Source organism: Periplaneta americana, chromosome 6 (genome assembly GCF_040183065.1).
Source record: "Periplaneta americana isolate PAMFEO1 chromosome 6, P.americana_PAMFEO1_priV1, whole genome shotgun sequence".
Taxonomy (NCBI): domain Eukaryota; kingdom Metazoa; phylum Arthropoda; class Insecta; order Blattodea; family Blattidae; genus Periplaneta; species Periplaneta americana.
The window spans coordinates 88,669,262-88,695,343 of record NC_091122.1 but is presented as its reverse complement, the minus strand read 5'-3'; the positions used below and the strand labels follow the sequence as shown (position 1 = coordinate 88,695,343).

Sequence of the window (26,082 nt, the reverse complement as noted above, 5' to 3'; positions counted from 1 at the left end):
CTGCAACCAAGACTCGGCCCATTTTTTTAATTCTGTGTCTGAACCTAACAATGGAGTCATTCAAGAAATGCATATTTCAATAACAATTTTTATAGGTAGGCCTATATAATATGTATGGGGAGGCCGAGACGTAGATGAGAGAATAATATTAAAATGGATTTGAAGGAGGTGGGATATGATGATAGACACTGCATTAATCTTGCACAGAAAGGGACCGATGGCGAGCTTATGTGATGGCGGGAATGAGCCTGCGGGTTCCTTAAAAGCCATTTGTAAGTAAATATATAATATTTATCAAAGATAGGGTAAACCATACATTAATTTGTCATCTTGTAGTGACTGGCCAACTGAAATTCATTTTCCAATTTCTCGCTTATTTGTAAGTGCATTTCTTGTTTTTTTATGATATGTAGCAGCAATTGTTATCCTTATTTGTGGTTATATCACTTTTATCTTACGCGAGATATAAGCACTAGTAGTAATGATGAATTATTGTATACTCGTATCTTGGTGTGCAGATTTTCTTTAATTTCGAGGCATGTCTTAAGATTTTGTTAAGCAACAAAATTTCGTTTAAACAAATTTTTCGTCATTAAAACATGTCGTAAGTACTTGTATTATATAGAAGCATGTTTATCAATGGTAACAAATATTATTTACTTATTATTCTCCTAAAACAAAATGGCATTGTGCATGAAAATGGCGTGGTCAGTCAATGAATTATGAAATGTGCATACTTTCAGTGATTGGCCGTGTGGCCTCTCATTGTAATAATAATTAAGAATTAACCACTAAGTCCCTTGAAGCGCAAGGACCTCCTGACTATGCAGGGTGGCTTGTCAAACAGTTCCCAGTTAGCCACTCCGGGAATGGTGGTCACGTTTCTAATGTCGTAGTGTTCAAGATGCTGTCTCGGTTAACACTGTCCACTATTCACTAATCAATAATCATTGCTTGGGTTGCAAGTCACTTTGTGATGACTTTTCATTGTTGTCGGTCTTTCGCTGTTCTTGACCACAGATGGCCGAATCTTGATCAGAGTTCGTCCGCCCACCTTGTCTTCTGTATTCCAACGTTGCGTTTGTCAATCTTTGGGCTCCACGTTGTAAGGATGTGTCCACCGATTCGTGTTGAGTCGCATCACGTGTGCTGCCCATAAAAAATGGGGCAAATTAAAGGAGTAGTTTCCATTCGTTTATATTTGTTTTAAATACTAATGTTAACGTAGGCATTAACTTAAAATGTTCATATAGCTATGTAAAACATGGTAAATATGAACTGTGCCTTTGTGAAAATTTGGTCCCATAAAGTCGGTGTTATGTATCTTTTTCCACATAAACCCCCTAAATTTAGTAGGTCTGCAAATAGTAATTGGTCTACTTAACGATTAAATTAGACGAATGTATCTTCTAGTAACTTTTTTTAACGTTTTTAAAGGTCACTGGTATAAATATTGCACATCCTTTTTTGAAGAGCTTTGAGGTTATTTTTAAATGCATTTCACACAGTTTATCAATTGCACCACCCCGTGTACAATCGAAATACGTCTACAGACAATCATATTTAGTTTCCCATCAGGATGGAATTGCTGGTACATAGACTTCACTTTAACTTAAAGTCAATTGAGAATTTTCTTCATTAAATGCAACGGATGCACTTTCCATGACACCTCAATACATCTTTTCTTTTTTCATTACCAGCATATCGGAAATGCTGAAAATATCTTTCTTTTGGCTCTTGATAGGTATAGATTATTCATGCTATGCAACGTCTTCTCATATAGCCTTCGTATTAGGCGAACTGAATAACATTGACCTCGTCAGGGAATGAACCGTGAACTTATCGCCTAGCAGTATATTAACGAAGTGTGTCAAGGCGTAGAGTACGTCTATTAATACTAATATGAATAGTAACACTGGGCTTAGCTGTGTCGCCCTTAACCATTTTCTGTAATAGAAGTACCATTCTTCTAGATCTACTCATTTTAATTAATACGCTGCCGACTGAGAATAAACAGAAACTTAAACTGTATGTACTGTAGCAGGAATCAACAACGTTCTCAATGAGAGGATCACTTAATTAGTAATACGCATGCCGATAAAAAGCTTTCAACTTTGATGAGACTAGCAACATTTTTTCCCAATATTGTGTTTTACTTAATATTAGTTCTAAAATGCAAGTGACATTTATTTGTAGGTTATTCAATTGTTACAAAAACTCTCAACACATGAAACAATATTCGGCTTTGATGTTCGTTAATAGTGAACAATGTGATAATTCCGACCAGTAAGTTATAAAGTGTAAAAGTGGATAATAGGACTTCATCCCTCTATGCACAAAACCAACAGTATTAGTATCAGATTTCACAAAAGCATTAAATGAGATTTTCTTACCCTTCTCTTAAAGCTTTGAAGGACAAAGAGAAAAGACTCAGAACAGAATTAACCAGATTTCTACATACTCATAACTTCTAGCCAATCTAGTCAATTGATGACATTGTTTATACTTGTAAATTGATTAATCTGCTTGCTATATATCGTTATAGTAGGCCTATATTTCTGTAGAACTCTCGCGTAGTTTAGTCGACAGCGATGCTTCTTTGTTCATTCCGAGCTGGGCTCGGGCTTGTGTTCGATTCCCGCTTGGACACATTAACTGGTGGGTTTTTTCCGAGGTTTTACCCTACTGTCAGAAAAATGTCATGTAATATATAGCGAATCCTCGGCCTCAACCCGCTACGCCAAAAACAGAAAGATATATATTATTATAACACTTCACTTGTTCCATACCTTAAACCTTCAATGTTCATGCAAGATCTATGGAACATAATTTTCATTCATTTATTTCGTTCATAGATTTCTGTTCAAGGGCAGATCTTTCACTGAAAACCTAAAATTCTCCAATATTTACTCTTTTCCACCTTCCTCTTCGTCCCCGCATACAATCCACATGCAATACCTTAATGTATTTTCTTTCCCTATTCACTATTACTTCCAATGAATCCTTCAGTAGGCAGTTTCTTCTTAAACAGTGACCCAGACAATTTCTCTTTCTGATCAGTTTTAGAATTTTTCTTTCATAACCCATTCCTTCCAGTACAGCGTCATTTTTTATTCTGTATTCCTATTCCACATGCTCCATTCGTCTCCATATCCACATTTAAAATGCTTCTTTGTTTCTCTTCACTTCATCATAACGTTCATGTTTCTGCTCCATACAATGCCACACAAAGCACTTCATTAGTCTCTCCCTTAGTTCTTTTTCCAGAAGTTCGCAGATGTTCCCTTTTCTATTAAAAGCTTCCTTTGCCTTTGCTAGCCTCCTTTTGACTTCCTGGTAGCAGCTCATGTTACTGCGTATAGTAAATCCCAAGTATTTGAAGGTGAGCACTTGTTCTACTACCTTATTTCGAATTTGAAACTTTATCTTCTTTATTTTTCTTCCGATAACCATGGTCTTTGTCTTGTTTGTACTTATCTTCATCCCATAGTGTTCATAGCTGTCATTTAGCTCCAGTAGCATATCCCCTAGTATGATATCTTCTTCTGCTAACAGTGTCATATTGTCAGCAAATCTTATGCACTTTATTTTTCTTTTCCCTAATATCACCCCTCCCATGTTCTGAAAACAGTCCTTTACTAAATCCTCCAAGTAGATGTTAAACAGTGTAGGTGATAAAGAAAATCCTTGTCGTACTCCTCTCCCTATTTCACATCCCTCTGACATTTGTTCTCCTATCCTTGCTTTGACTCGTTTCATATCAAGATTACTGAATAGCCTTCTCTCTTTCCAATTCTTACCAATTTCCTTCAGGCTGCCCATAAGTTCATTCCAATCCACTCTGTCAAATGCTTTTTCAAGGATACAAATACTCCATAAACTTCTTTATTTTTCCCTAGGTATCTTTCGCTGATTATTTGCAGCAGTACTATTGCAGCTCTTGTATATTTTCTCTTTCTGGAGCCAAACTGCTCTTCTTCCAACTGTCCTTAGTCCTGAACTCATATTCCTTGGCATTATTTTTCTCGGTATTGGCAGCAACACTGTCTGTGTGAAATCTTCAGACCATTCGTGTTTCTCATATATTTCGTTGCACAATGATATAATTTCCTTCTTGTCTTCACCCAAGCATTTCACTAATTCAATGGGATTCCATCAGGTCCTGTTGCTTTCTCATTCTTAATTTCCCTAAACGCTAGTTCAACTTCTTCTCCTAGAATAGAAAATTCGTGCTCCTTCGTCTTCTATAGCTAAGTTACTCGTATCTGCACGATTCCTTGTCTCAGCTCTTCTACATATTTTGTCCATCTGTTCAGTATTCCTTGCTTGTCTGTTATTTCATTGCCGATTTCGTCTTCTATCAACTACATGAATTTCCTGTTCTTATTCGTTTAGCCCAAACATTTTACTTCGCGATACATTATATCATAACTTCTTTTTCCTTTTAGATCGTCTATTTCTTTACATTTCTCTTTCATCCAGCCTTTCTTCGCCTGATCAGTTTCTCTTCTTAGTTCGATGTGTACTTTCCTATAGTTTCTTTTACCTTTTTCTGTGTTGATCATTTTCCATTTTCCCCTTTCCTCCATCATCTCTAACATTTCCTATGAGCTAAGATTTCTTAATGCTCACACATTCTCTGCATCCTATTGTTTCTTTTGTTGTTATCTGTATACAGTAAATGAAATGAAAGTCAACACCTATTATAAGATAGAAGTGGAGAAGTCCTCGCACAACTCAGACATTTATATGACATAACATGAGCTTACTGCACAGTCTCCAAAAAAATTTTTCTGGAGCCCTCTAAAAAGGTCATGTTTCTTTTATGTGCCGTATATCTACGACAAGGGACACTTAAAATCTATAGTCCTCGGTCGGGTTTGAACCTCTCTCACATGCAATGGCAAGAACGGTACCCCTAGACCACTAAGGACTATTTATTTCTGTGATCCAAATGTTTGAGAAGACATCCTCTATGTTTTCCTCCTTCCTTAGTCTCCGCATATGATCCATTTATCTTAATTTCTATCAGCTGATATCTTCTTCTGCCTCGAACTTTTCTTCCGTTCACCATTACTTCCAGTACATCCTTCAGTAGGCAAATCCTTCTTAGCCAATGACTCAGTCAATTCCTTTCTCTCTCTCTCTCTCTCTCTCTCTGATCAGTTTCAACATTATCCTCTTCTCATACATTCTTTCTAGCACACTTCGTTTCTTATTCTGTCCGTCAATTTCACATGCTCAGTTCTTCTCCATTTGAAATACTTCTAGTTGTTTCTCTTCATTTCGTCATAATGTCCATCTTTCTGCCCCATACAATGTCACACTCCACACAAAGCACTTCACTAGTCTCTTTTTCCAAATATCTGAAACTGTCCACTTGTTCTGGTAACTCATTTTGAATTCGCAAGGTTATCGTCTGTAGTTTCCATCCTATAACCACGGTCTTGTCTTGTTAAAGACATTTTAATTATTTTTAAATGATTTTATTTCACATGTATCATCCCCAGTTACAGCAGATTAAGTCGTTAATACTGAATACAAACAAAATACGTTCAATATTTTAGAAGAAACAGCTTTTTCGATATCAGATAGAGTCGTGCACAACCAGTTACGAAAAATAGAAATTATATATTGCTATTTAACACCTGACGCTGTAGTCAGTATGCAAATAGTCCGTCTCGCGGAGTGTCTCAGGTTCGGTTTCACGAATATTCGAGTTGTTTCTCATTCTTTGTGGATGGACGGCAAAGGCAAATCATATTCAGCCATACAGGAGTTACAAGAGCCCTTGCAAGGACTCAATTGTCATCATTTAGGCCTACTATTTAGTTGATAATTATTCTTCTCTCACTACAATCAATCATACATCGATCCATCCATCTATCCATTCCTCCATGGTTAATTAATTGATTAATTAATTCATTCAGGTATTACAGTTGATATTGTCACGAGCAAAACATGTCTTCTTAAAAATGATGTATTAAGGAAATAGTAATGCATCTGCTTAGAGTAATTGAAAGGAATTAACAACTACTGTGTTAGAGGTATGCATTTTGAATTTAAAGTGTAAACGTTGCAATAGAATGCATGTACTTATTTTCTCTTCTATTTAGCAATTGTAATTTACTTAATTTTCGCATTTATTTGCATACAAGATTTTATATTATGCATTACACTTATTTCCTTCCTTGTTGCCGGTGTCCATTTGTTCATCTATATATGTTATGAAAGTGTAATAAAGTATGCAATCAATTGTAGGCCTATATTAACCAAACACATTTTTTTTTAAATTACACATAATTTTCCTTCAATTGTACTCCGTTTGTCAACCGGTTGAAATTCGAACATTCGGTCGATTGTTCCACCTTGATGGATGCTCTCTGACCGGTCGAACGAAAACCGGTTGTAAACCCTATTCTGCAGCTCTCTAATCAGAGAAATTTAAAATGTGTTGAATGAAAAATAATGAACTCGAATGCTGTACCATGGCAGCAATTTCTCTATATACTTTCTATGCGAAGATAAAAATATAAAATAGGAGTGACGTACGGAATGAGGACTTGATGCTACCTCCGAGTCCAAAACAGCGCTGGATAATAAATTTTTGTCCACATAAGCAACTTTCTAGTGAAATTTTATCCTTATGTGATAATGTTTGCATATTTACCTTGGGCGTTGATAGTGTCCAATGTATTATCGAGATGCGCGGAGTGGTGGCGGGAAGAATCCTGGAAGGAAAGTGATGGGAAAGACTTCAGGGAAGTTCCAGCTGTCATCGGCTGGAATTCTGCAAAGAACGAAATACCACGTCATTAATACGAAACGCGTTTAATTTCCAACGATAGTAGGCTTATATCGCTTAGTCTAACTGAACAGTGTGGGGGGTGATGTCAAGTGAAAGAATGGTAGGATGTACAGTACCAGAAAAGAGTAATGGGCCGACTCTTGGCGGTTGTTTCATAGCGCGATTAAGGGGATAATATTCGTAAGGAGACTGACACGTTGGTGTCGCTGTCTTGTCCCAGTAGCTGAGACTGCTCAGTCGCTTGCATGTAATGTGGAAGGGAGCGGCTTCAAAACTCAAGCCAGTGAGTTCCTTTTTATTTCCTGAATAACCTTAAAATGAAGTTTCACAGTCTTGGGACTGACGTTTCAATTTGTATAGCAAAAAGTGAAATAATTATTGTCCAACTTCTATGGGTTATTATTAGGCTTGATCTTGAAGTAATGTTACAAGAGTTAGCCGTAACTGCATCTTTTTGTCACTTTCGGATAAACATATTTAATATCAGGTTTAGGGGCGCAGATTACGCGGAGGGAGCTAGCACATGTCTGGCTAGAACAATGTGGTTTTTCTCAAAGGAAAGAACAAGTTCTTAACTTCATACTGAAGAAACTAGAAACTGTAATGACATTATGTCATTATAAGGAATATTAATCACAACTTATATAAGAGTGTTTAAAAAATGGACTGAAAGTAACTGAACTCTTAGGAAAGTTCTAAGTAAGAACAGTCAGTGGTTCAATTGAACTGTAACTTTTCCGGAAAACGTATTAAAAGCAATTACACCTTGTGGAACACCAGTATCTTACATTTTACTACACAGCTTGTGTATCTATTATAGCAAATCCATTTTCTTCGCATCTTTTGAAGTGCGTTTCAGAACGGGCTACCACAACACTCGAAATAGAACGAATTTCAATAACTCCGTTAGCTTGTGTGTCTGTGCTCTAGGTCTCTGAGCATGCGCAGTGCTCTGTATCTTAGAATATTCAAGCGGTCCAATACCTCTTTCTGGAACTGTAGGCTACATATCGCAATGAAAGATTATTATTATTATTATTATTATTATTATTATTATTATTATTATTATTATTATTATTATTATTATTATTATTATTATTGAGCAGTGGTTCCCAAACTTCTTGAAGGCGCAACCCACTTTTGGGCGAGACTTGTGTATGAGACTCCCACTGCCGAACTTAACACTATTCGAAAATAAAAATCCATATAAAATTGAAAACAACGATTATTTTACTCAAAATCAGTGGATACGACACAAAGAACAACCAAACTAGAAGAGCAAGAGTGCAACAGTAACACGAAATATTACATGAACATCATTTCTGGTAGCCTCCTTGGTGACTTTTGCTGACAAGGCCAGATGTTAATAACAACCAGGGATAAAATGAAAACTGTTATTTTTTTACAGAAATTTCATTTCCGGTCGAAATCACTTGACAAAAGAAATCTGATGCATTAAGAACACTAAAGGACTCGTGAAAAATTTAGCTACATATAATTTGATTAATACTGAGTTTGCTTTTGCGAACTTGCAATTAAGTTTGCACAATTTTAAACAACAGTTTTTCGAATATTTTCCGGAAGGCAGTCAAGACAATAGCAGTCACCGATAGATACTAAACCCATTTTTAGACAGTTACGTTCAACTGGCTGAAATTTAAAAAAATAATGAAGGAAAAATTCATTTAAATATGTACGTACCTAATGATGGAATATTGAAACTAGGCTCTTTGATAGAGTCTAGATCATTTTTGGATCAAAAGAATGCATTATAATAAAGGCAGAAGAAATAGGCGGGTTTTTGGTCTTGTTCGGAAACTACTCACTCCACACTTTCTCTAGCACTTCATGACCTAAACAAAGAGACCTTTCTGTCGCTGCGTTCGAATGCTAGTTGTTGACAAGTGCCCGTCTGTGATACTACCGTGTTACAGCTTGGTCGCAAATATATATAATAATAAACAGTATTTTAAATACTAATCATGTAATCATTCAAATAATTGCTATAATCTCTCAGTCGAGCCCTTCTATCAGAAGTCATACTAAAGGCGTTATTTATCAAGTTTATGTTTCTTGAAAGAACTTAAAAATTGTGAGGACATTAAAAGTGTCCTATTATCAACGCAGACAGCCACTGCCAAGGCGTGTGGTGTTTCTCTACGATCGGCTCAGAGAATCAGTGCAGAACGATCTTTTTCAGTCATACTTATTGTGTTATTTGTTTCGTTGAGCTAAGCCATTCTTAAGTGTGCTTCTAATACATAAATATATTTTTATTAACGAAACTCATTCATGTTATAATAATGTGTTCATTTTCTACACACAGTACAAATATATTAATTTTCTCACTTAAACTTTTAATTTTCTCATGATTCATAAAGTTGATCACTGTATAAACATTATTTAGTATTTACTATTTCAATACAATATTCTGAAAGCATATAAAAATAAAATACTTGTGTGTAACTAATCTGATTTCTCGAATTAGGTTTACATTACATTATAATAGTTATTACTTATGAAATGGATAACTTCCGAAATATTATAATGATAATATCATGTAAAGTGTAAAGTGTAATATGTTACTATTCAGCGATGTATGCAATGGCTGAGGAAAGAGAACTGACCACCATAACCCATCAACTCCTGGCTTAGTTGTCTCACGAGTGATGCCTTATTGTTGTTATTTATGAGTTTCAGACCTGTGTTCGGACAGTTGACTAAACAAAACAACAATATTCAGTAAATCAGGTATTTATAATTACTAGAGATCATCGTGCTAACCACACGATACCCCCATTGTGGTTGGATGTTCATCTACCTCTGTTCCGACATGTGATGTTGTGGCCAGTAGCCGGCTGGTCGGTCTGGGCCCTTCAAAGGTTGTGGCGCCACGGATTATTTTTAGAAATGACGTTATTATTTTATTTGTTCTTTTAACTTTTCCTACAGTGCAAAACGTATGAATGGAAGAGAAAGTTATTTGGGGCAGGACCATACACCAACCAGGTTTTGAGGGGTGTAGGAGTCGGAGTAGTGAATGAGGGGTTCGCCATACCCGCCTATTTCTTCTTCCCCTAGTATAGTACCCCGAGCTTCCAAAATAAATTCTTCTTCGTTTCATAACATTTGCAACCTCATATTTATGCAAAATAAGCTTCTCGTATATGATTGCCATAAAAAAAAAGACGAGAAATCTCACTGAACTTGAATGTGATATCGCTATTATGTGTATATCGAATAATGTATTAAATAATTCAAATTTAACAACAAATCGGAATTTATACGGTGTTGATTACTGGGATAGTTATCGTAATTACCTTACTACCTCATGCCACAGCAGAGTTATCAACTCCACTTTTTGTCATTATGTTCTATGCCTACAGTGCGCCTTTTATTTCATTATATCTGCTTTTTGTTCTTTGCACTCACTCCGCGCGGTTACCACTACTACCTCTCGTCTTTCGACAGAGGTCACTGTTATCAACCATTTATCTGTGCATTTCGAACTGCGGCTCAAGGTCAAGCAATGGACTGCATTTGTCACGTATGCTTACCTCATTCCTGGACCATTATCCTCAACTAAAGTCAACTGGGACAACCGGAATTATCAGTGCTTCAGTTCACAGTTTTCAGTTCAGTGACTCGTGTGTGGTCTGTACTTTTGTTCGTGACCTTGATCCGCCAGTTTGAAACGCACAGATAATAGGGTGGTGCTTACAGGATACATGGCTGGTTTCCTGCGAAAGATGAAAAGTGACAAATTTGGAGTGTGATGATTAGGGGGAGGAAGTTGATGAAAAGTCATCTTATTTTTCACACTAGGATGATGCCTATTAATATAGAAATCATTTATATGCTAATATCAACGTAAAAATGAAATGTATTATATTGCATTTTTTTTTAAGTTTTTGAACTATTAGGCCATTTTTATATATTTTTCGGCATTTTTTGGTCATTTTTAATACTTTGAAGATCTTTTAGATCATTTGGAATGCATTTTGCTTTCTTCTTTACCGATAGGTCTGTTAAATCATTTTCTAACCAAATAGGTCAGTAGACTCTAAAGTCTATCCCACATTCCATTGAAGGCTTCACTTCATACAACGGAAGTAATATAAAATGTTTGACAGCAGCTTAGTTTAAGTGAGGACTTTGACCCCTACTGTTCTTTTGTTGGTACGAGGGTGTCTTTAGAATTTAGGTTTGGAAGGGGGAAACTTTCACCATGTCCTGGACAGGACGTTGTATCCTCAACATGGTTCGGAAGGGATGTCTACTGTAGTGGACAGTATTTTTAACACAAAGATTGCAAGAATGCACGCTGCACCCACAATTTGTTTTGTCAATCACACTCCCTCATCTGGAAGATCTGGTAGCAAAAGTGAAGCGCGGAAGGAGGAGGAGACGGAGAATGAAGGTACAGACATGGACCACCTCTGATTGAAACACATTGTAAACTCTCATTCAAATCTATAGTTTTCCCTTAAAACCTTGATTTTGTTGCATGTTCTTTTCCTTTATCTTAGCCAAATTCAAGGAAGTTGGTTCCTCTCTTCGAGATTTGCAGGGCAGTCATTGAAACAAGGTGACTAATATTTAAGAAGTTGTGATGCGAGTACGGTGAATAATATTTAAATGTCATTTTCTTTTAATTTCATGTCATTTTTCCATTAGTTTAAGGGCATTTTAATGATCATTATTTTAAGTAGATTTTTAGGTCATCAACATCTACCCCCTAATGATGATTAATGTTTGTAGGACTCAGGAGTGGGAACTAGGTGGTGACCCTTTGCAGTAGGTACTATAACGGAATTAGGTTGGAGAGACATATGAAACCATGAAAAACACAGGTCAGGATGGCCACCCTTAGGAGTCAACTTTATATCGTAACATTTTTTTATTGTCTTGCGCATGTGTAGTCTACATACAGTATATTTCTTTATGTTATTTCATTTATTAAGCACTGATGATGATGATGATGATAATAATAATAATAATAATAATAATAATAATAATAATAACAATACACTTCAACGATTGAAGCTTTTGTCTTGTTTGGTGCCCTCTCTTGTGAAATGAAAACCAAAGGAAGATATTCCTGACACTCCTGGTCACGTATTTAGCATAGCGAAATGCTTTTGCTTAAGGCAACAGAAAACAAGGCACACACATGCAAGGGAAGCCCGGATCCGCCGGATTATTGGCGGTGAACATTATCGCTTGAGCCGCGGAGGAGAACTGAAAGATGATTATAATGGCTGCAATGGAACATGCAGGTTGCGACTTCTCACTGAAGGTGTCAGTTGTTCCATCTTGCGTGACATTTGCGGTAGGACGTGACTATCGGGCAAGTTTCGCATGGCATTTTCATTCATGGCTTCTGTAGTTGAATAGGAAAGTAAAATAAAAATCATCGAAACAGCTATAGTGATTCACGGTGAAGTGTAGCCTACTTTAACAGTTTCACCACAAACTTGGTCCACTGTAAGATATTAATAAATAATTTTTACACCATTTGGATCGTATTTTTCGTCCAGGAAAAATACTTGTCCTCTGCAAAAACACTTGTTTTTTATTTAATGATTTATAGCATTACCCTGGTTCACTATAATGCTATATTAATTTTTACACCATTTGCATCGTATTTTTGGTCCAGGAAAAATACTCGTCCTCTGCAAAAAACACTTGTTTTTTATTTAATGATTTATAGCATTACCCTGGTTCACTATAACATAGCCAAATCATTTGCTAAATTGGTCATACAGATGGGAGGCGAAACCCGACATGTGAGCTGTGCGAGAGGGGAAAAATGAGCTATCAGAAAGAGAGTTTCATGATGGTTAATAGGTCTATTACATGAATCTACCGACACGGAAGTTCATCTCAGACTAAAACCTATCTTCCCCCTCCATCCCTACCAACTGGTGATATAGCCACGGCACATGATAAGGTCACAAGACAGGTCTTGCCTCCTCTACTGTACTTCAGTTCACTGTTTTCTATAAAGTTCTTTTATTCTTTCTTTCTGACAATACTGTAACATTTTTTTAAACGCAAAATAATCTACGGTAAAAGTAACTTGAGCTTATTCCTATTGTAGCACATGAAGACCGGCAGGGTAGAGGGATGTTAAGAGTTGTCAACTTTGCAGATAATCGGCATTAGTAGAAGTAGGGACATCAGTTGTACGTTCTTGCCGCCTTTACTCCCAAAATACCGTTAGCACAACAACTAGATTGTTGGCTTTAAGTTGTAATTCAATACTAAACTTCATTATTTTTGATTTAACAAAATGTTTGTACCTAATAATCTTCCTTCGTAATACGCCTACTGTTTAATTATGCATACGAGTGTCCTTTGCCTTAACAAATTGTAGCCGAATTTTTGGGTAATTGCGTTGGACCTCGGACTCATTTCGCCATCATAATTACACTTTCCCTTGTTCATCATCATCATCTCCATTTCTTTTCAATATGTCGGACTTGCGTCCGATGTAGGGTCGGCTGTGAGCCACCACCGAACTTGGACCCCATGGTATGTGGTAATTAGTTGCTGGTGTTCGTGCTATGTACCATGGCTTCACCCCCTAGGGCTCATGGTAGCTCGTGGTACAGGAAGTTGAGGGATCGCGGTAATGCCTACATGGAAAGGTAAAAAGGATTCTGCATGCTGTAGACGAGTTCGGGGGCGGCTCACAGGGGAGTCTGTAGCGCTGGGGAAGCTTAGGGCACGCACATCATTTCATTCCGGGTACTATAATGGCCCATCCCAAGCGGCCTATGTGTGAAAGCAGTCCCCGCACCGTGTTTCTGCTCTCAAGGGGGACTAATCGATGAGACTCTGGTAAAGTGACACAACTAAAAAAATACGCATTTTTTGTTTATACTCGGATTAAACAGAAAACAATTGTACCTTTCATCTGGAAAACCGTCATAATTTAATTTAGAAAGGCTGCCGAGAGGGAGCAGTTGTGTCGATTTTCCGTTGAGTTAACCTTTACATTAATGCATCTGGAAAAAAAGTGACAACACAATGCAGTTGATTCTTGTGTGCTGAACCGTAACATTAATCAGTTTATCATCAAAACAGCCGCAATTCAGAAAGTGGCGGCTCACCCGCAACAATTGTGTACAGGAAAACGACTCTTAATGTTGTGTCATATTCGATCAGGTAAGATTAATATTTCATATTACTTTCTTACTACTACGAATGGTTCATTTTAAGTAAGCTTACCATACGTCCCGTAAAAAACGGAACAATCCCCTTTTTTTGGCATGGTGTCCGGCGTCCACGTAATTTCTCTTGGGATGCACAAAGTCTCGTATTTCAAATTTTATTGCATAATGTAAAAATCTACCATTTCCCTTATCTTTACTTGATAAATTAGTGTTGGAATTTTTGTTTAGATTTGTATAGATGTTTGCAAATATTTGATTTTTAAATCACCAAACATGAATGAAGTATGTATGAAGAATACTGTTTGACAAAAAGATAAGTGCAAAGTACTGTCGAGTGACGTAAATAAATTTACACGAATAAACACTGTTTAAGACAATAGTGTTCTTTCTTTTGTTAACTCTTTTATTTCTCTTACTTAAATTTCCTTATAAAAACGTCGATAGTAAAAATGTCCCATATTTTCGAGAGACATTTATGGCAAGCTTTTTCATTCTTTTTTTGGGTGATATGTGAATTAATGGCGAAATGAGTGCGAGGTCCAACACCGAATATTACCCAGCAATTCTGCTGGAAAAAATCCAACAAGGTAATTTGTCCCAACCAGGATTTGAACAAGGACCTGCTCGCTTCATAGCCAGACGTGCTGACCATTATTCTACAGCGGTGAACCATGGCAGGCTTAATTTTAAGTATGCCTTACATAATTACTTACAAATGGCTTTTAAGGAACTCGCAGGTTCATTGCCGCCTTCACATAAGCCCGCCATCGGTCCCTATCCTGTGCAAAATTCATCCAGTCTCCACAATCATATCCCACCTCCCTCAAATCCACTTTAATATTATCTTCCCATCTACGTCTCGGCCTCTCCAAAAATCTTTTTCCCTACAGCCTCACAACTAACACTCTATAACTTATGCATTTCTGGATTCGCCCATACGTGCTACATGCCCTGCCCATCTCAAACGTCTGGATTTAATATTCTTAATTATATCAGGTGAAGAATATAATGCATGCAGTTCTGTGTTGTGTAACTTTCTCCATTCTCCTGTAACTTCATCCCTTTTAGCCCCAAATAGGTTATTTTCCTAAGAACCTTCTCTGTTCCTCTCTCGAAGTAAGAGTCAAGTTTCACAACCATACAGAACAACCGGTAATATAACTGTTTTATAAAGTATAATTTTAAAATATAATTCAAAATATATAATATAAAAATGTAAAATATAATTTTAAGTATGCCAGGTTGCTTTAATTTTTAGTGTAAATACTGACATGCAATGTGTCTATTTTTCTTTTGTGTCGTTATTGCCGAAAGATGGAATATTTTATTCAGCTTCATGTAGTGCAGAGTGCTGTATTGGAGTTAAATCGCTCGCTTGAACTCGGTCGAATGTCTCACGCTCGAGCCAGTTAAGATCGGTCGTGATACGCTCGTAATAAATAGAAGCACAGTACAAGGTCATCTCACCGACATGTCTTATCTTGTATGGAAGGCGACAGCTAAGATACACATATGTTTTGCCCACACGGTAAAAATAAGGCTTTATTTTCTGCGTTTATGACAAACATCTAACGGAACGTACCAAAACAGTAACATGAAGTTATAAATAAAATAGTACGAAAAACTTCGATATAAAGTTATTATTTCTAATTAATAATTATTCAATATTTGGTTTACCACATATATAATATGATAGGGCCATACATAGTGTTCCGCCTATAGTATACTGCGACAATATAGAAACGTTTTACAAAATATTATTATATAGCAGTAAATTAATAACAATATTGGTACAGAGATAACGTCACAGAAAATATAATAAAACGAATAACCATTCTGCACAACTGTTACAGACGAAAAGATTGATACACTAATTATTAAGATTATTGTTATTATTATTATTATTATTACTAGAAAACTTGATACATTTCTTGCATTATCGTGATTGTGTTCTCAGTTTATAATAATTACATTTACATCCAATAACATCTATCAGATATGGCGAAAACAAAATCACTCCTGTGTGGGGGGGGGGGAACATTTACGTACAACATTTATATTACATTTTAAAGCAAGTTTTGTAGTTGTACTATGGAGAGGTTAGTTAAATACTGCAAAGTTTTGAAATGATAAACATCCATGATGTTACTACACAGTTCATCACTGTAACAAGAACGAATGTCTAACGCTCGACTTTATACCATTCGAGGATTTATCGCTCGCGGCAATTTTACCCATCATGCATGTGCGCTACCTATCGGATTATGCTATGAACTACTTGGTGCTCGAGCGAAAACGTCCGATGCAGACCTCTGATGTAGTGTTTTTTTTTTTTTTTTTTTTAAGTTGTGACACCTTTCTTACCATTTCCAAAATACATATAACATTAAATCTCCGCTTGCGTAATATTTATATTTTAGATTACTTAACAATTCAACTGTAGACGCTGAACCCTGGACTCATTTCGCCGTCATCACCTCCATCTCACTCAGATAACCACAGCAGGTGATAAAGTGTCGTAAAATAATCAAAAGAATCAACAATAGAGCAGACAATATAAACGCGTACGATACCAGGTTAATTATGCAATTTGGTAGAAGGGTCAGCCGAATATGCCAAAGAGATTGTCAGTGAGGAACAGCTGAGATCGAAGTCTGAGATTTGGAATTTATAAAATAAGCATTTTAATACTTTAATAAGATTCATTTCTATTCAAACTTAGTCTTGTAGGCCATATAAATTGTATAATACTTTGTAATGCCGTACTTTATTAGTTAGTGCTGTCATCACATTACATTGTATTTATTGTGTGTTTGCTATGGTCATATTTCGGATGAAGCTTCAGAGAAACAATGTTATTGTGCAGGCCACAACATCAGAAGAAAAAGAGATGAGATTGAAAACTTCCACAGAGCGTGCCCATTTCCAATACTGATATTAATGCGGTGAAAGTTATGAGAACATAACCTTATCCGAAAATAAGTAATGCTAGTGTACAAACAGAGGTTCATATTTTCTCAATATTACAATACTCATGACGCAATACTCAATACTCCGAACCATTACAAAATATCAGGTTATGTCCGCACAAGTTTTGTTTCATGAACGAAGCTGTTCGTCAACAACAGTTTCAAAAAAACAGTTTCATAAGAATATGTTTACAACATCAGTGCCAACTGTTCCAAGTGTTCCAACTGTTTCAACCTCTCATCTGCTTCAGGAGCATGTTTCAAAGCCCTTGAATCATCTTTAAATCAGCTGTTCAGTGTATTATGACGACGAAAGTCAATTTTCGTAGGTTACTGTTAAAGAGTACAGTAAATAACTGCAATACAAAATGAATCGATTTTAGTAAAAATAACGCATATAATTCTAGGAGAGTTTAATAACGATAAGACATTAGCAGATGATATTTTTCGCGGTATATTAATAATTAACACCATGCTAGGGCACCATAAACATATTTTCCACCAATGGGCAGCTAATTATTAATATCAGATTTATTAGAGAATTTGATTCGTACAATTAAATTCCGCGGACCTAATTTGCACGGCCATGTGGAACACAGATATTATTGCATCCACTTTCGATTGGAGGTCGATGATAGCACTACACCTGGCCTTTGTAGACAGCAAAGAAGAGGAAAATTATTGAGAAATTGAACTGTTATCTCTTGGAACCATGTGGAATGTTGAAGTGGTCAGTGGACCAGTGTAATACTCTTTGGAACAGTTGGAACAGGTTATTTCACGAAATAAGTTCCAATTGTGAAACAGTTTCAAAAAAATTGTTCCAGCTTTTTTTACCCATCTCTACTACTAGTGTTACAGCAACACAGTAACTGTGTACGCTCACATCAGCGAGGATCACACATCCCTTATTGTACGAACATAGAGAGGCAGAGCGTTGGGTGTGTAGTTACAAGGTACCGGGAGTCCATTGGTTTTGTTCATGCACCTAAAAGATATGCTCCAACAGAAGCATACTGGACACAATTATGAAATAGTTGAACAGTAAGTATCGACAGATGGAGAAGTAATTCAGTGTACGGCTTGTCATTCCATTATAAGAGGTCGGAAACGAAGGTATATACAAGAGAAATGCAATACGAAAAACCATAAGGACAATATTGCGTTGATTGAAAGTAGGGATATATCAGAAAGCCTTGCACGTCAGAAACAACACCTGATAAAAGTGATTTTTTCAGAGAGTTATGGGAAATGATGGTAAATGCAGACATACAGTTATATAAGCTGGGAAAAAAAAATTGTGAAGTTTCTGGATAAATACACAGGAAGAAAGCTTCCATCCCCAACCGCAATAACGTGAGAGCTATTTACCTTTATGCTATGAAAAATTTGTTGGACAACATTAGAAAATCAGTGGCAGACAACAAAAATTGGATATCCTTAAATGAAACTACAGATGCTGCTGGGAGATCTGTGGATAATATTATGATAAGTAGGACTATACTTTCTCCTGATGGACCAGGAATGACATTTTTATTAAATACTGAGGAGCTCGATAATGTCAATCATTCAACAATAATAAATCTTCTAGAAACATCACTGTGTCTTTTGTGACCTGATACAGTTGTGCGTGACAACGCCCTTCTGTCAGTGACTGATGGTGCATCTTACATGTTGAAGGCAGGTAAGGAAATACAGAAGCGTTATCCCCGAGATGTTCATTTAACTTGTTTAGCTCACGGACTTCACAGGATAGCAGAAACAATACGATCATGCTCTACAGTTTTGGACAGTTTCATATCTCAGCTCAAAAAGCGTTTTTAAAGATACCTTCAAGACTAAGAAAATTTGAAGAAAAGGCACTCAACATACCACCTCTACCTCCACTTCCGATAATAACTCGGTGGGGTACATGGCTGGAAGCTGCTATATATTACGACACGCATTACTATTCTATTGTTGGAATATTAAATGGGTTTGACAGTGAAGAAAGTGTTTTTATTAGAGAGGCAAAGAGTCTCGTCTCAGAGCAGCTATATCAAGATTTGGTGTGTATCAAAACAAATATCAAAGATTTGCCAAATAAAATAACTCTTTTGGAATACGGGCAAATAAAACTCTCAGAAGTGTTGTGACATGTAACAGAGTTGTCGGAAAACATTGGTAAAGCTACAGGTACAGTAGCAATATGTAAAAAAAAATAAACTCACGACAGTGCTTGAAAAAACCCAGGGTATGCAGTTATATGCAACATTAGAGACAAACTATAAGGGGTAGATGATCATGGACTGCATAATTCGGAAAGAAGAAATGTAGAAAGAGGTGATCTTTTATTTTTCCAAGTTTGCACCTACTACTTCTTCTGCCATTGAAAGATCTTTCTTTGAATACAAAGCTTGTTTCACCCCTAATCGGAAGAATTTTGCTTTTCATAAATTAAAAATGCACATGATTGTGCATTGCAAAAGGCAATCAATCACACAATAATTCTTCCCTATTTGCTTTTACAGATAGGCCTACATGTGTAAGAATGTAATTTTAAATATGTCGTGCATAGGTATACAGATATGTAAATATGAATATGAACATGCCTATATGTAGATATGTAAATGTGTAAATATGGAGATGTGTACATACATATGTATATACGAAAATGTGTAAATATGTAAATAAATACATTTACACAAGGTATAGCGACTTTATGTTTGATCCTTACTCCTTAGCATTTCAAGTTACTAGTTCTTAAGATACAGTATGTATTTGATGTTTAAAATAACTATACGTATTCAAGAACAGCTTGTAGTTTTTAAGAAGAGTTTGTTGTACAAGATCTGCTTGTATAGGCTATACAGCTACTTGTAGCCATTCGCTGGTTTCTTTACGTAATCTGCTGCTGCTACCATGCGTCTGTAATTCAGTATATGTAGTAAATGTATCACAAACCCTATGTCCAAGAGTCGGAAGGTTCCAGACCTGCTCACGAGTAATCAGCAGCTTATTATCAAGTTGTAATAATGTCGGTAAGAAAATAATTTTATCAAATATGTTTGAATTCTTGTTCCAGTGAACGTCAAGTAACTAGATCCTCAAGTCAGGCCCAATTTTCATTCCGTGTATGTGATTAAGTGACATCAATATGTAAGCCTACATAAAAGAAAAAAGGGAAACCCTATGACGTCACAGAAATTAACTAGCGGACTAGCCACCGGCGTAACTCAGGTGGTAGCGCGTTTGCCTGCTGATCCGGAGCTGCGCTCTGGTGTGGGTTAGAGTCCCGCTTGGCTAATTACTTGATTGGGTTTTTTCCGAGGTTTTCCCCAACCGCAAGGTGAATGCCAGATAATCTATGGCAAATCCTCGACTCATCTCGCCAAATATTTCGAGAGAGGGAAAAATTAAAAAAAGAATAGCTGCACTTGAAAAAAGGGGTACCGAGCAGTAATAGCACCTAAATTAATTGTAGATTAACAATATTTTTTTTTATTTGTTTACTTTTGTACTTTTTAATTTTTTGGCACCTATCCTTGACAGGAATAATTTATTTTTTATATAGTACTGTATAAATGGTTATTTACAATTAACAAAGAATGTCTTAATACATTAATGGCTATACCATGAAGTTTCAAAAGATCAATATGGAAGCGATGAAAGAAATTGATACAAATTCTGGAGATAGTGCTCCTTGCACCAGAGTATAAGCCAATTATTTCACAGCGACTAAATGGCATGTGGTATTTCTCTTCCAGATAAGTAAAGCAGGGTTCATAAAGTATTTTCGTTTCCAAATCTACTTCTTTGCAATTTTGCATAATGAATTGAAACCACCGTTTTTTCGTATTATTGTGTTCATTTTCGCAGATACCTCTTTGCTTATATCATATATATTATATATATATGATGTGATATTTAATATTAAAAAAAATATCTTTTCAGACTTATGTTTTACCACATTTGTGACAATTTAAATATGATTTCTAACAATTAAGGCACTCAGAAGCAAAGTGATACAAGTGACATTTAGTAAGTTTTGAGATAAAAGACTTTGAAGTTGAAAAGAAAATTAAAAATTCTGTTATAGGACTGTGTTGCTGTAAATTTACAGTTGTGTATGTTGGTACCTATATTTTTTTATCTTCTAAATAGAAATTATCTATTGTAAATCATTTTAGGTAAAATAGGGTTCTAAGGTCACTTGTATTATTTTTCCACGAAACTACTTTTGTGGAGAAGTAATATAAGTGCAAAGGTTTTCAGTATTTGTATATTATTTTGTATTGTATTGTATTGTATTTATTAACATTCCATGGTATTCATACATTGCTTACAGCTAGAATATGGAACAAGTCAAAAACTTAAAACTATTATAAAGTCTTAATTTATAGTCCAGTCTAGATGAAATATGTACAGACGAGATTTACAATATAGTCTACTAGTACAACACATAGTTTTAATATCAATTTCATGAAGCGTCATTTAAAACAAGAACAAGAAAATTGCTTACAACATTCAAACATTCTTGTCTTAACAGCATTTGAGCTTTCTGATTATCATATTATAACACAAAATGTGTCTGTATAACCGAAAGAATCACTCAGTCAATCTTCTTAACGTATCCAGTTGTTTTCTGACAACATAAAATCTACTATAGTCTATTGAGGTTTTGTTTTTCATGAGAAGTGAGGGGTATTTTGAACGGTGTTCATTATAGATGCTTGTTGCTTGTAGCCAGAGTAGTCACTATATACTGCAGAGCTACGTCTTCTGCAATTGATATTGATGATTTTAATTTACTTCTTTTGTGGTTTATGAATGGACAGTATAGAAGAATGTGTTCCATATCTTCATCACGATTATTACACCACAGACAAGTAGGAGTATCAGAAAGGTGAAATCGGTGTAGGTAATTGTGTGACAATGTGACCTGTTCTGGCTCTTGTTAAAAATGTTGAACATGTCTGGGAAATTTTTTATACATTTCCAGGTTATTTGGTTTCTTTTGAACGGACTGTAAAATTTTTCCTTTTTTCAGAAGAAAACCAATTGTTGATCCATAAGTTTATAAAATGAGACTTTACTGAAGCAAAGGCATTGGATAGAGATATCACTTGAAGAGGTCTTGGTTGCAAATATGTTGCCTATTTCGCAACGTTATTGACTTTCTCGTTTCCAGGTATACCACAATGACTAGGTATCCATTGAAATGTTATTTCCTTTTGGAGTTTTTTTAGTTTACTTAGTTCTTTCTGAATTGGAATAATTCTATGTGCGTATAGGTTTGGTACATATTTAACTATATTAAATATAGCTTCCTTGTAGTCGGTAAGTATGCAAATAGATTTTTCAGAAATTTGAGTAACACACTGAAAAGCAGCATCAATAACTAGCAATTCAGTGTCAAGGCGGAGGAGGATGAACATGGTATGAAGTAACTTTCTTGATATTTTGAAATATAATACCCTGCTCCTGATATCCCATCATCAGGGTTTAGAGATCCATCTGTATAAATTTGAAGATAATACTTATATGTGCTGCAGAGTAGTTCCATAGCATCTAGCTTAAGAATGTATGGAGGATAATTTTTGGAATGATTTCCTGGCATTTGTATGCTATGTTCTGGAATTACCCATTTCCATGGAGGAATTTCACAACTGAAGTTTTAACAATGAGTGATGTCTGTGATATATATTGGTATTTCTTCTCTCTTTATTTTGTAGAAGTTACACACGATATTATCTGACAGTTTGAAGAACATCTGAGATCTGGATGAGACTTGCAATTTTAAATGACTTATTTTTAGATCCTTTTTTAATACATAGTGTCTGACAGGTTGAATATTACATCTGTAGGAGTACCGCGAGTATTCCTTGAACTTTCTCTTCCACGCACTCTTCCACGTCCTGCAGTCCTTATTATAGGCCCATCCTTCATGCTTCAGGTCATCAATTAAAGAGTAGTGTATGGGTGGGACGAATTTATTTAGCTATTGCAAGTTGCTCCACTTAGCAAAAGTTATCCTTATTGTACAGTTGGTCCAGCTCAATGTGTGCAGGCCTTCCACGAAGATGTTTCGAATATGTAATATGTTACCTCTCTCCATTGTGGCAAATGAATTAGTCTTACACAGAAAAAAAACGCAACACTATGTAAACAACGCACTTGTATTAGTTTGCCTCTCAGACAAAACTCTGTATGCATTGTAATATAAGAGTAACGCCAACATGGAGCAGCACTGACTGGAACTACACTTATATTACTTTTTCTCTGAACAGAAGTGACGTTAAAGATTTAGAATATACACTTACCTCGATTTTTTTTTAAATGTCACTTGTATCACTTTGCTTCTGAGTGCCTCAATTATTCTCAATCTCACCAGCATTTTAGACCTTTCCGATATTAACCCTTTTTATACAACGTTTGTAATGTCTCCATTTTATAATACGCAATAATCGTATACAAAACACGGAACGTGCTTGCTTAGGCGTGTGTCAAATTCGCTTCCACTGCCTGTACTTGAAACACGTCGACTACATTCTGTCCAGCGTCGTATGTTCACCTCAGACTAATACAAATATACCAATGTCACGGCCCTATTGATAAAAAACAAACTATGTTATATTGAAATTTAACGTACAAAGTATTCTTCAGAATTAATAATTAATGAATGAAAGTAAAGATGATAACCTACTTTTAAACAGAGAAAAAGAAAAAAAATCTTTTTGCTCTATGAAGAATGAAGTCACTTCTCGAAGACTGTGGTGGTTGAGTTGCTCCATAGCTTCAGCTACATAACTTTCCTATTTTGTAATAGTCTAAAGTCTACACAATTGCCATTTATTGAAGGCTCGTGTAAAACCATTTAGCTAAGAATACGACGTTTCTTTCGTGGAAGGCATGAGGATTGTGTGTTGTATGGAGAAACCCGGAAGAACATTACAGTATTGTACCATAAAGGAAACAACAGCGTCAGCAAATCACGGAACAAGCTGAACAGCACGGCCTCAGTACCATCAGAAAATTCTTTAGTCATGACAAGAGTGACATTAGCGAATGGTGTCGGATTGGATTAAGTCCGAGTTGCGTCGTAAAAACTATTTTATGTGTTTCCGCATAAGGGAGGATGATGGCGCAATCATTAGCCATGAGTTCTCTCTGCACTCACTCCTACTCGTTTTGCAGTATATAATTAATTTGTGTATCTCTTGTTATATAGGTATATTTCTGAAGTAAGAAACAAAGTTTATTACCTATAATTGAGGTCTTGCCTGAAAGTATAATGTACAGAAGAAGTTCTAGGAATTGTTACACATTGTTAATAAGTACATCGACGTCTTCATTGCGCACTTATAATTATATTGAAAAAATGTAAGAATAACCGTACGAATAGCCCCTATCTCACACTCGAGGTTATTTAGATATGATTAGGCCTAGTGAGTACTGATCTAGGCCGAGTAATTTATGTCACGAAGAAAAACTAATGCTTTACACGACTTCCTACGGGACGTAATAAATTATTTTCATGGAAGTAAATTAATAACTTACTACTATGTGCTTGAAGACTATATGTTGTTATGTTTTTAATTATCGAGCGCAATGTGAGAATGAACTGAAAGAAGTGACGACAAAGAAGAAATGGAATAGGTTAAAGTCAGAAGAAACTTAATAGATATGAGAAAAAATATGAGAAATGGAAGAAGAGGAATGGAATGAAATTTAACTGAGGGGGGCACGGATGGCCCAGCACTGCGATCTATTGAGATCTATTGCCCTAACCCTCGATATGGAATGAGTTGCTTGCCACAGAACCCCTACGCGCACCGGCCTAACCACATGACTCCCTTAACGACCGGTCACTACAGCCGACAGGATCCATATACCATTCTTGCTTCGGAAAATTCCCCCTAGGCCCCCTGTCGGTCCGAGGCGAAACTCCTCCCCCGAATAGGTCCGTCTCGGGTACCACTGCAGAAGCCATCCAACATCGCTGAACTACATTCCACGGAGGCCGGTCGAGAGAGTCAGCAGCTTTGGGAGGCCGCCTGTAGAGTGATCTGAAAAACCAGAAATGGGATGATGAAGAAAGGATGATGGGGGAGGAAAGGAAGTGGCGAAGATGAGTGCGATTCCAATCGTCTGATAAAGTTGCCTGATATTAATCCTTAGTAGTGAGGGGAAAAACCCCGAAAAAACCTCACCCAGGCAATTCGTTCTGACCAGGAATCGAACCCGGTACCGCTGGGTTCGGAGTTAAACTTTATATACAGAGTGTTTCAAAATACGGGGCATAATTTCAGGTATGTATTTCCCACATGTAGACAATCAAAATAGTTCATTACAACATGTGTCCGGAAATGCTTCATTTCCGAGTTATGGCCTTCACAACATTGAAATTCACCGGAACGTTTTTCTTTCCGCAGGTCGTTGTCATTACAGAAGATGTTCAAAATGTCCACCTCCTGCTTGAATACAGACCTCACATCGATGTCTCATTGACCTGCGAACACGATCCCAAACTCCAGGAGTATTGCGTATGTCCTCAGAACATGCCACAATTCGATTCCGAATGGATTCCAAATCAGGCACCGGAGACGAATAAACCAATGATTTTAAATGGCCCCACAAGTAGAAATCGAGAGGGTTCAGATCAGGTGAGCGTGGAGGTCAAGCAATTGGGCCACCTCTACCTATCCATCGATCAGGAAACCTTCGATCCAAGTACCGGCGAGCCGTACGACTGAAGTGTGCAGGAGCGCCATCATGCAAGAAGTGAATGTGTTGACGATTGATCAGTGGAGTGTCTTCTAAAACATGAGGTATGGTGTTTTCCAGGAAGTTTGTGTACGCCTGCCCTGTAAGTCTGTTTACAAGTACATGGGGTCCAACTAATCGATCACCAATGATACCGGCCCACATGTTGAGGAAAAACCGCACCTGGTGATGAGATGGAACAGTTGCACGTGGGTTCATACGCCCATACATGCTGATTGTGGAAATTTGTTATACCATCTCGTGTGAACTGTGCTTCATCTGTAAATAATAAGCTTACTAAGGCAGGAAAGTTCGGATTTACACCACACTGCTGCAAGAACCACTGACAGAACCTAACTCGTGCAGGGTAATCTGCTGG

At 36.6% G+C, this 26,082-nt stretch overlaps 1 protein-coding gene across 3 annotated transcripts in view; it reads right to left on the bottom strand.

Moving 5' to 3' along the window:
* The window catches only part of LOC138701470 (protein doublesex-like), a 1,083,736-nt gene that overhangs the window by 593,174 nt on the left and 464,480 nt on the right, over positions 1-26,082 (bottom strand). For all 3 annotated transcript variants that reach the window (XM_069828362.1, XM_069828363.1, XM_069828361.1), the window contains exon 2: positions 6,671-6,790. In XM_069828362.1, coding sequence (XP_069684463.1) covers positions 6,671-6,790 — 120 coding nt within the window. The remainder of the gene's footprint in view (positions 1-6,670; positions 6,791-26,082) is intronic.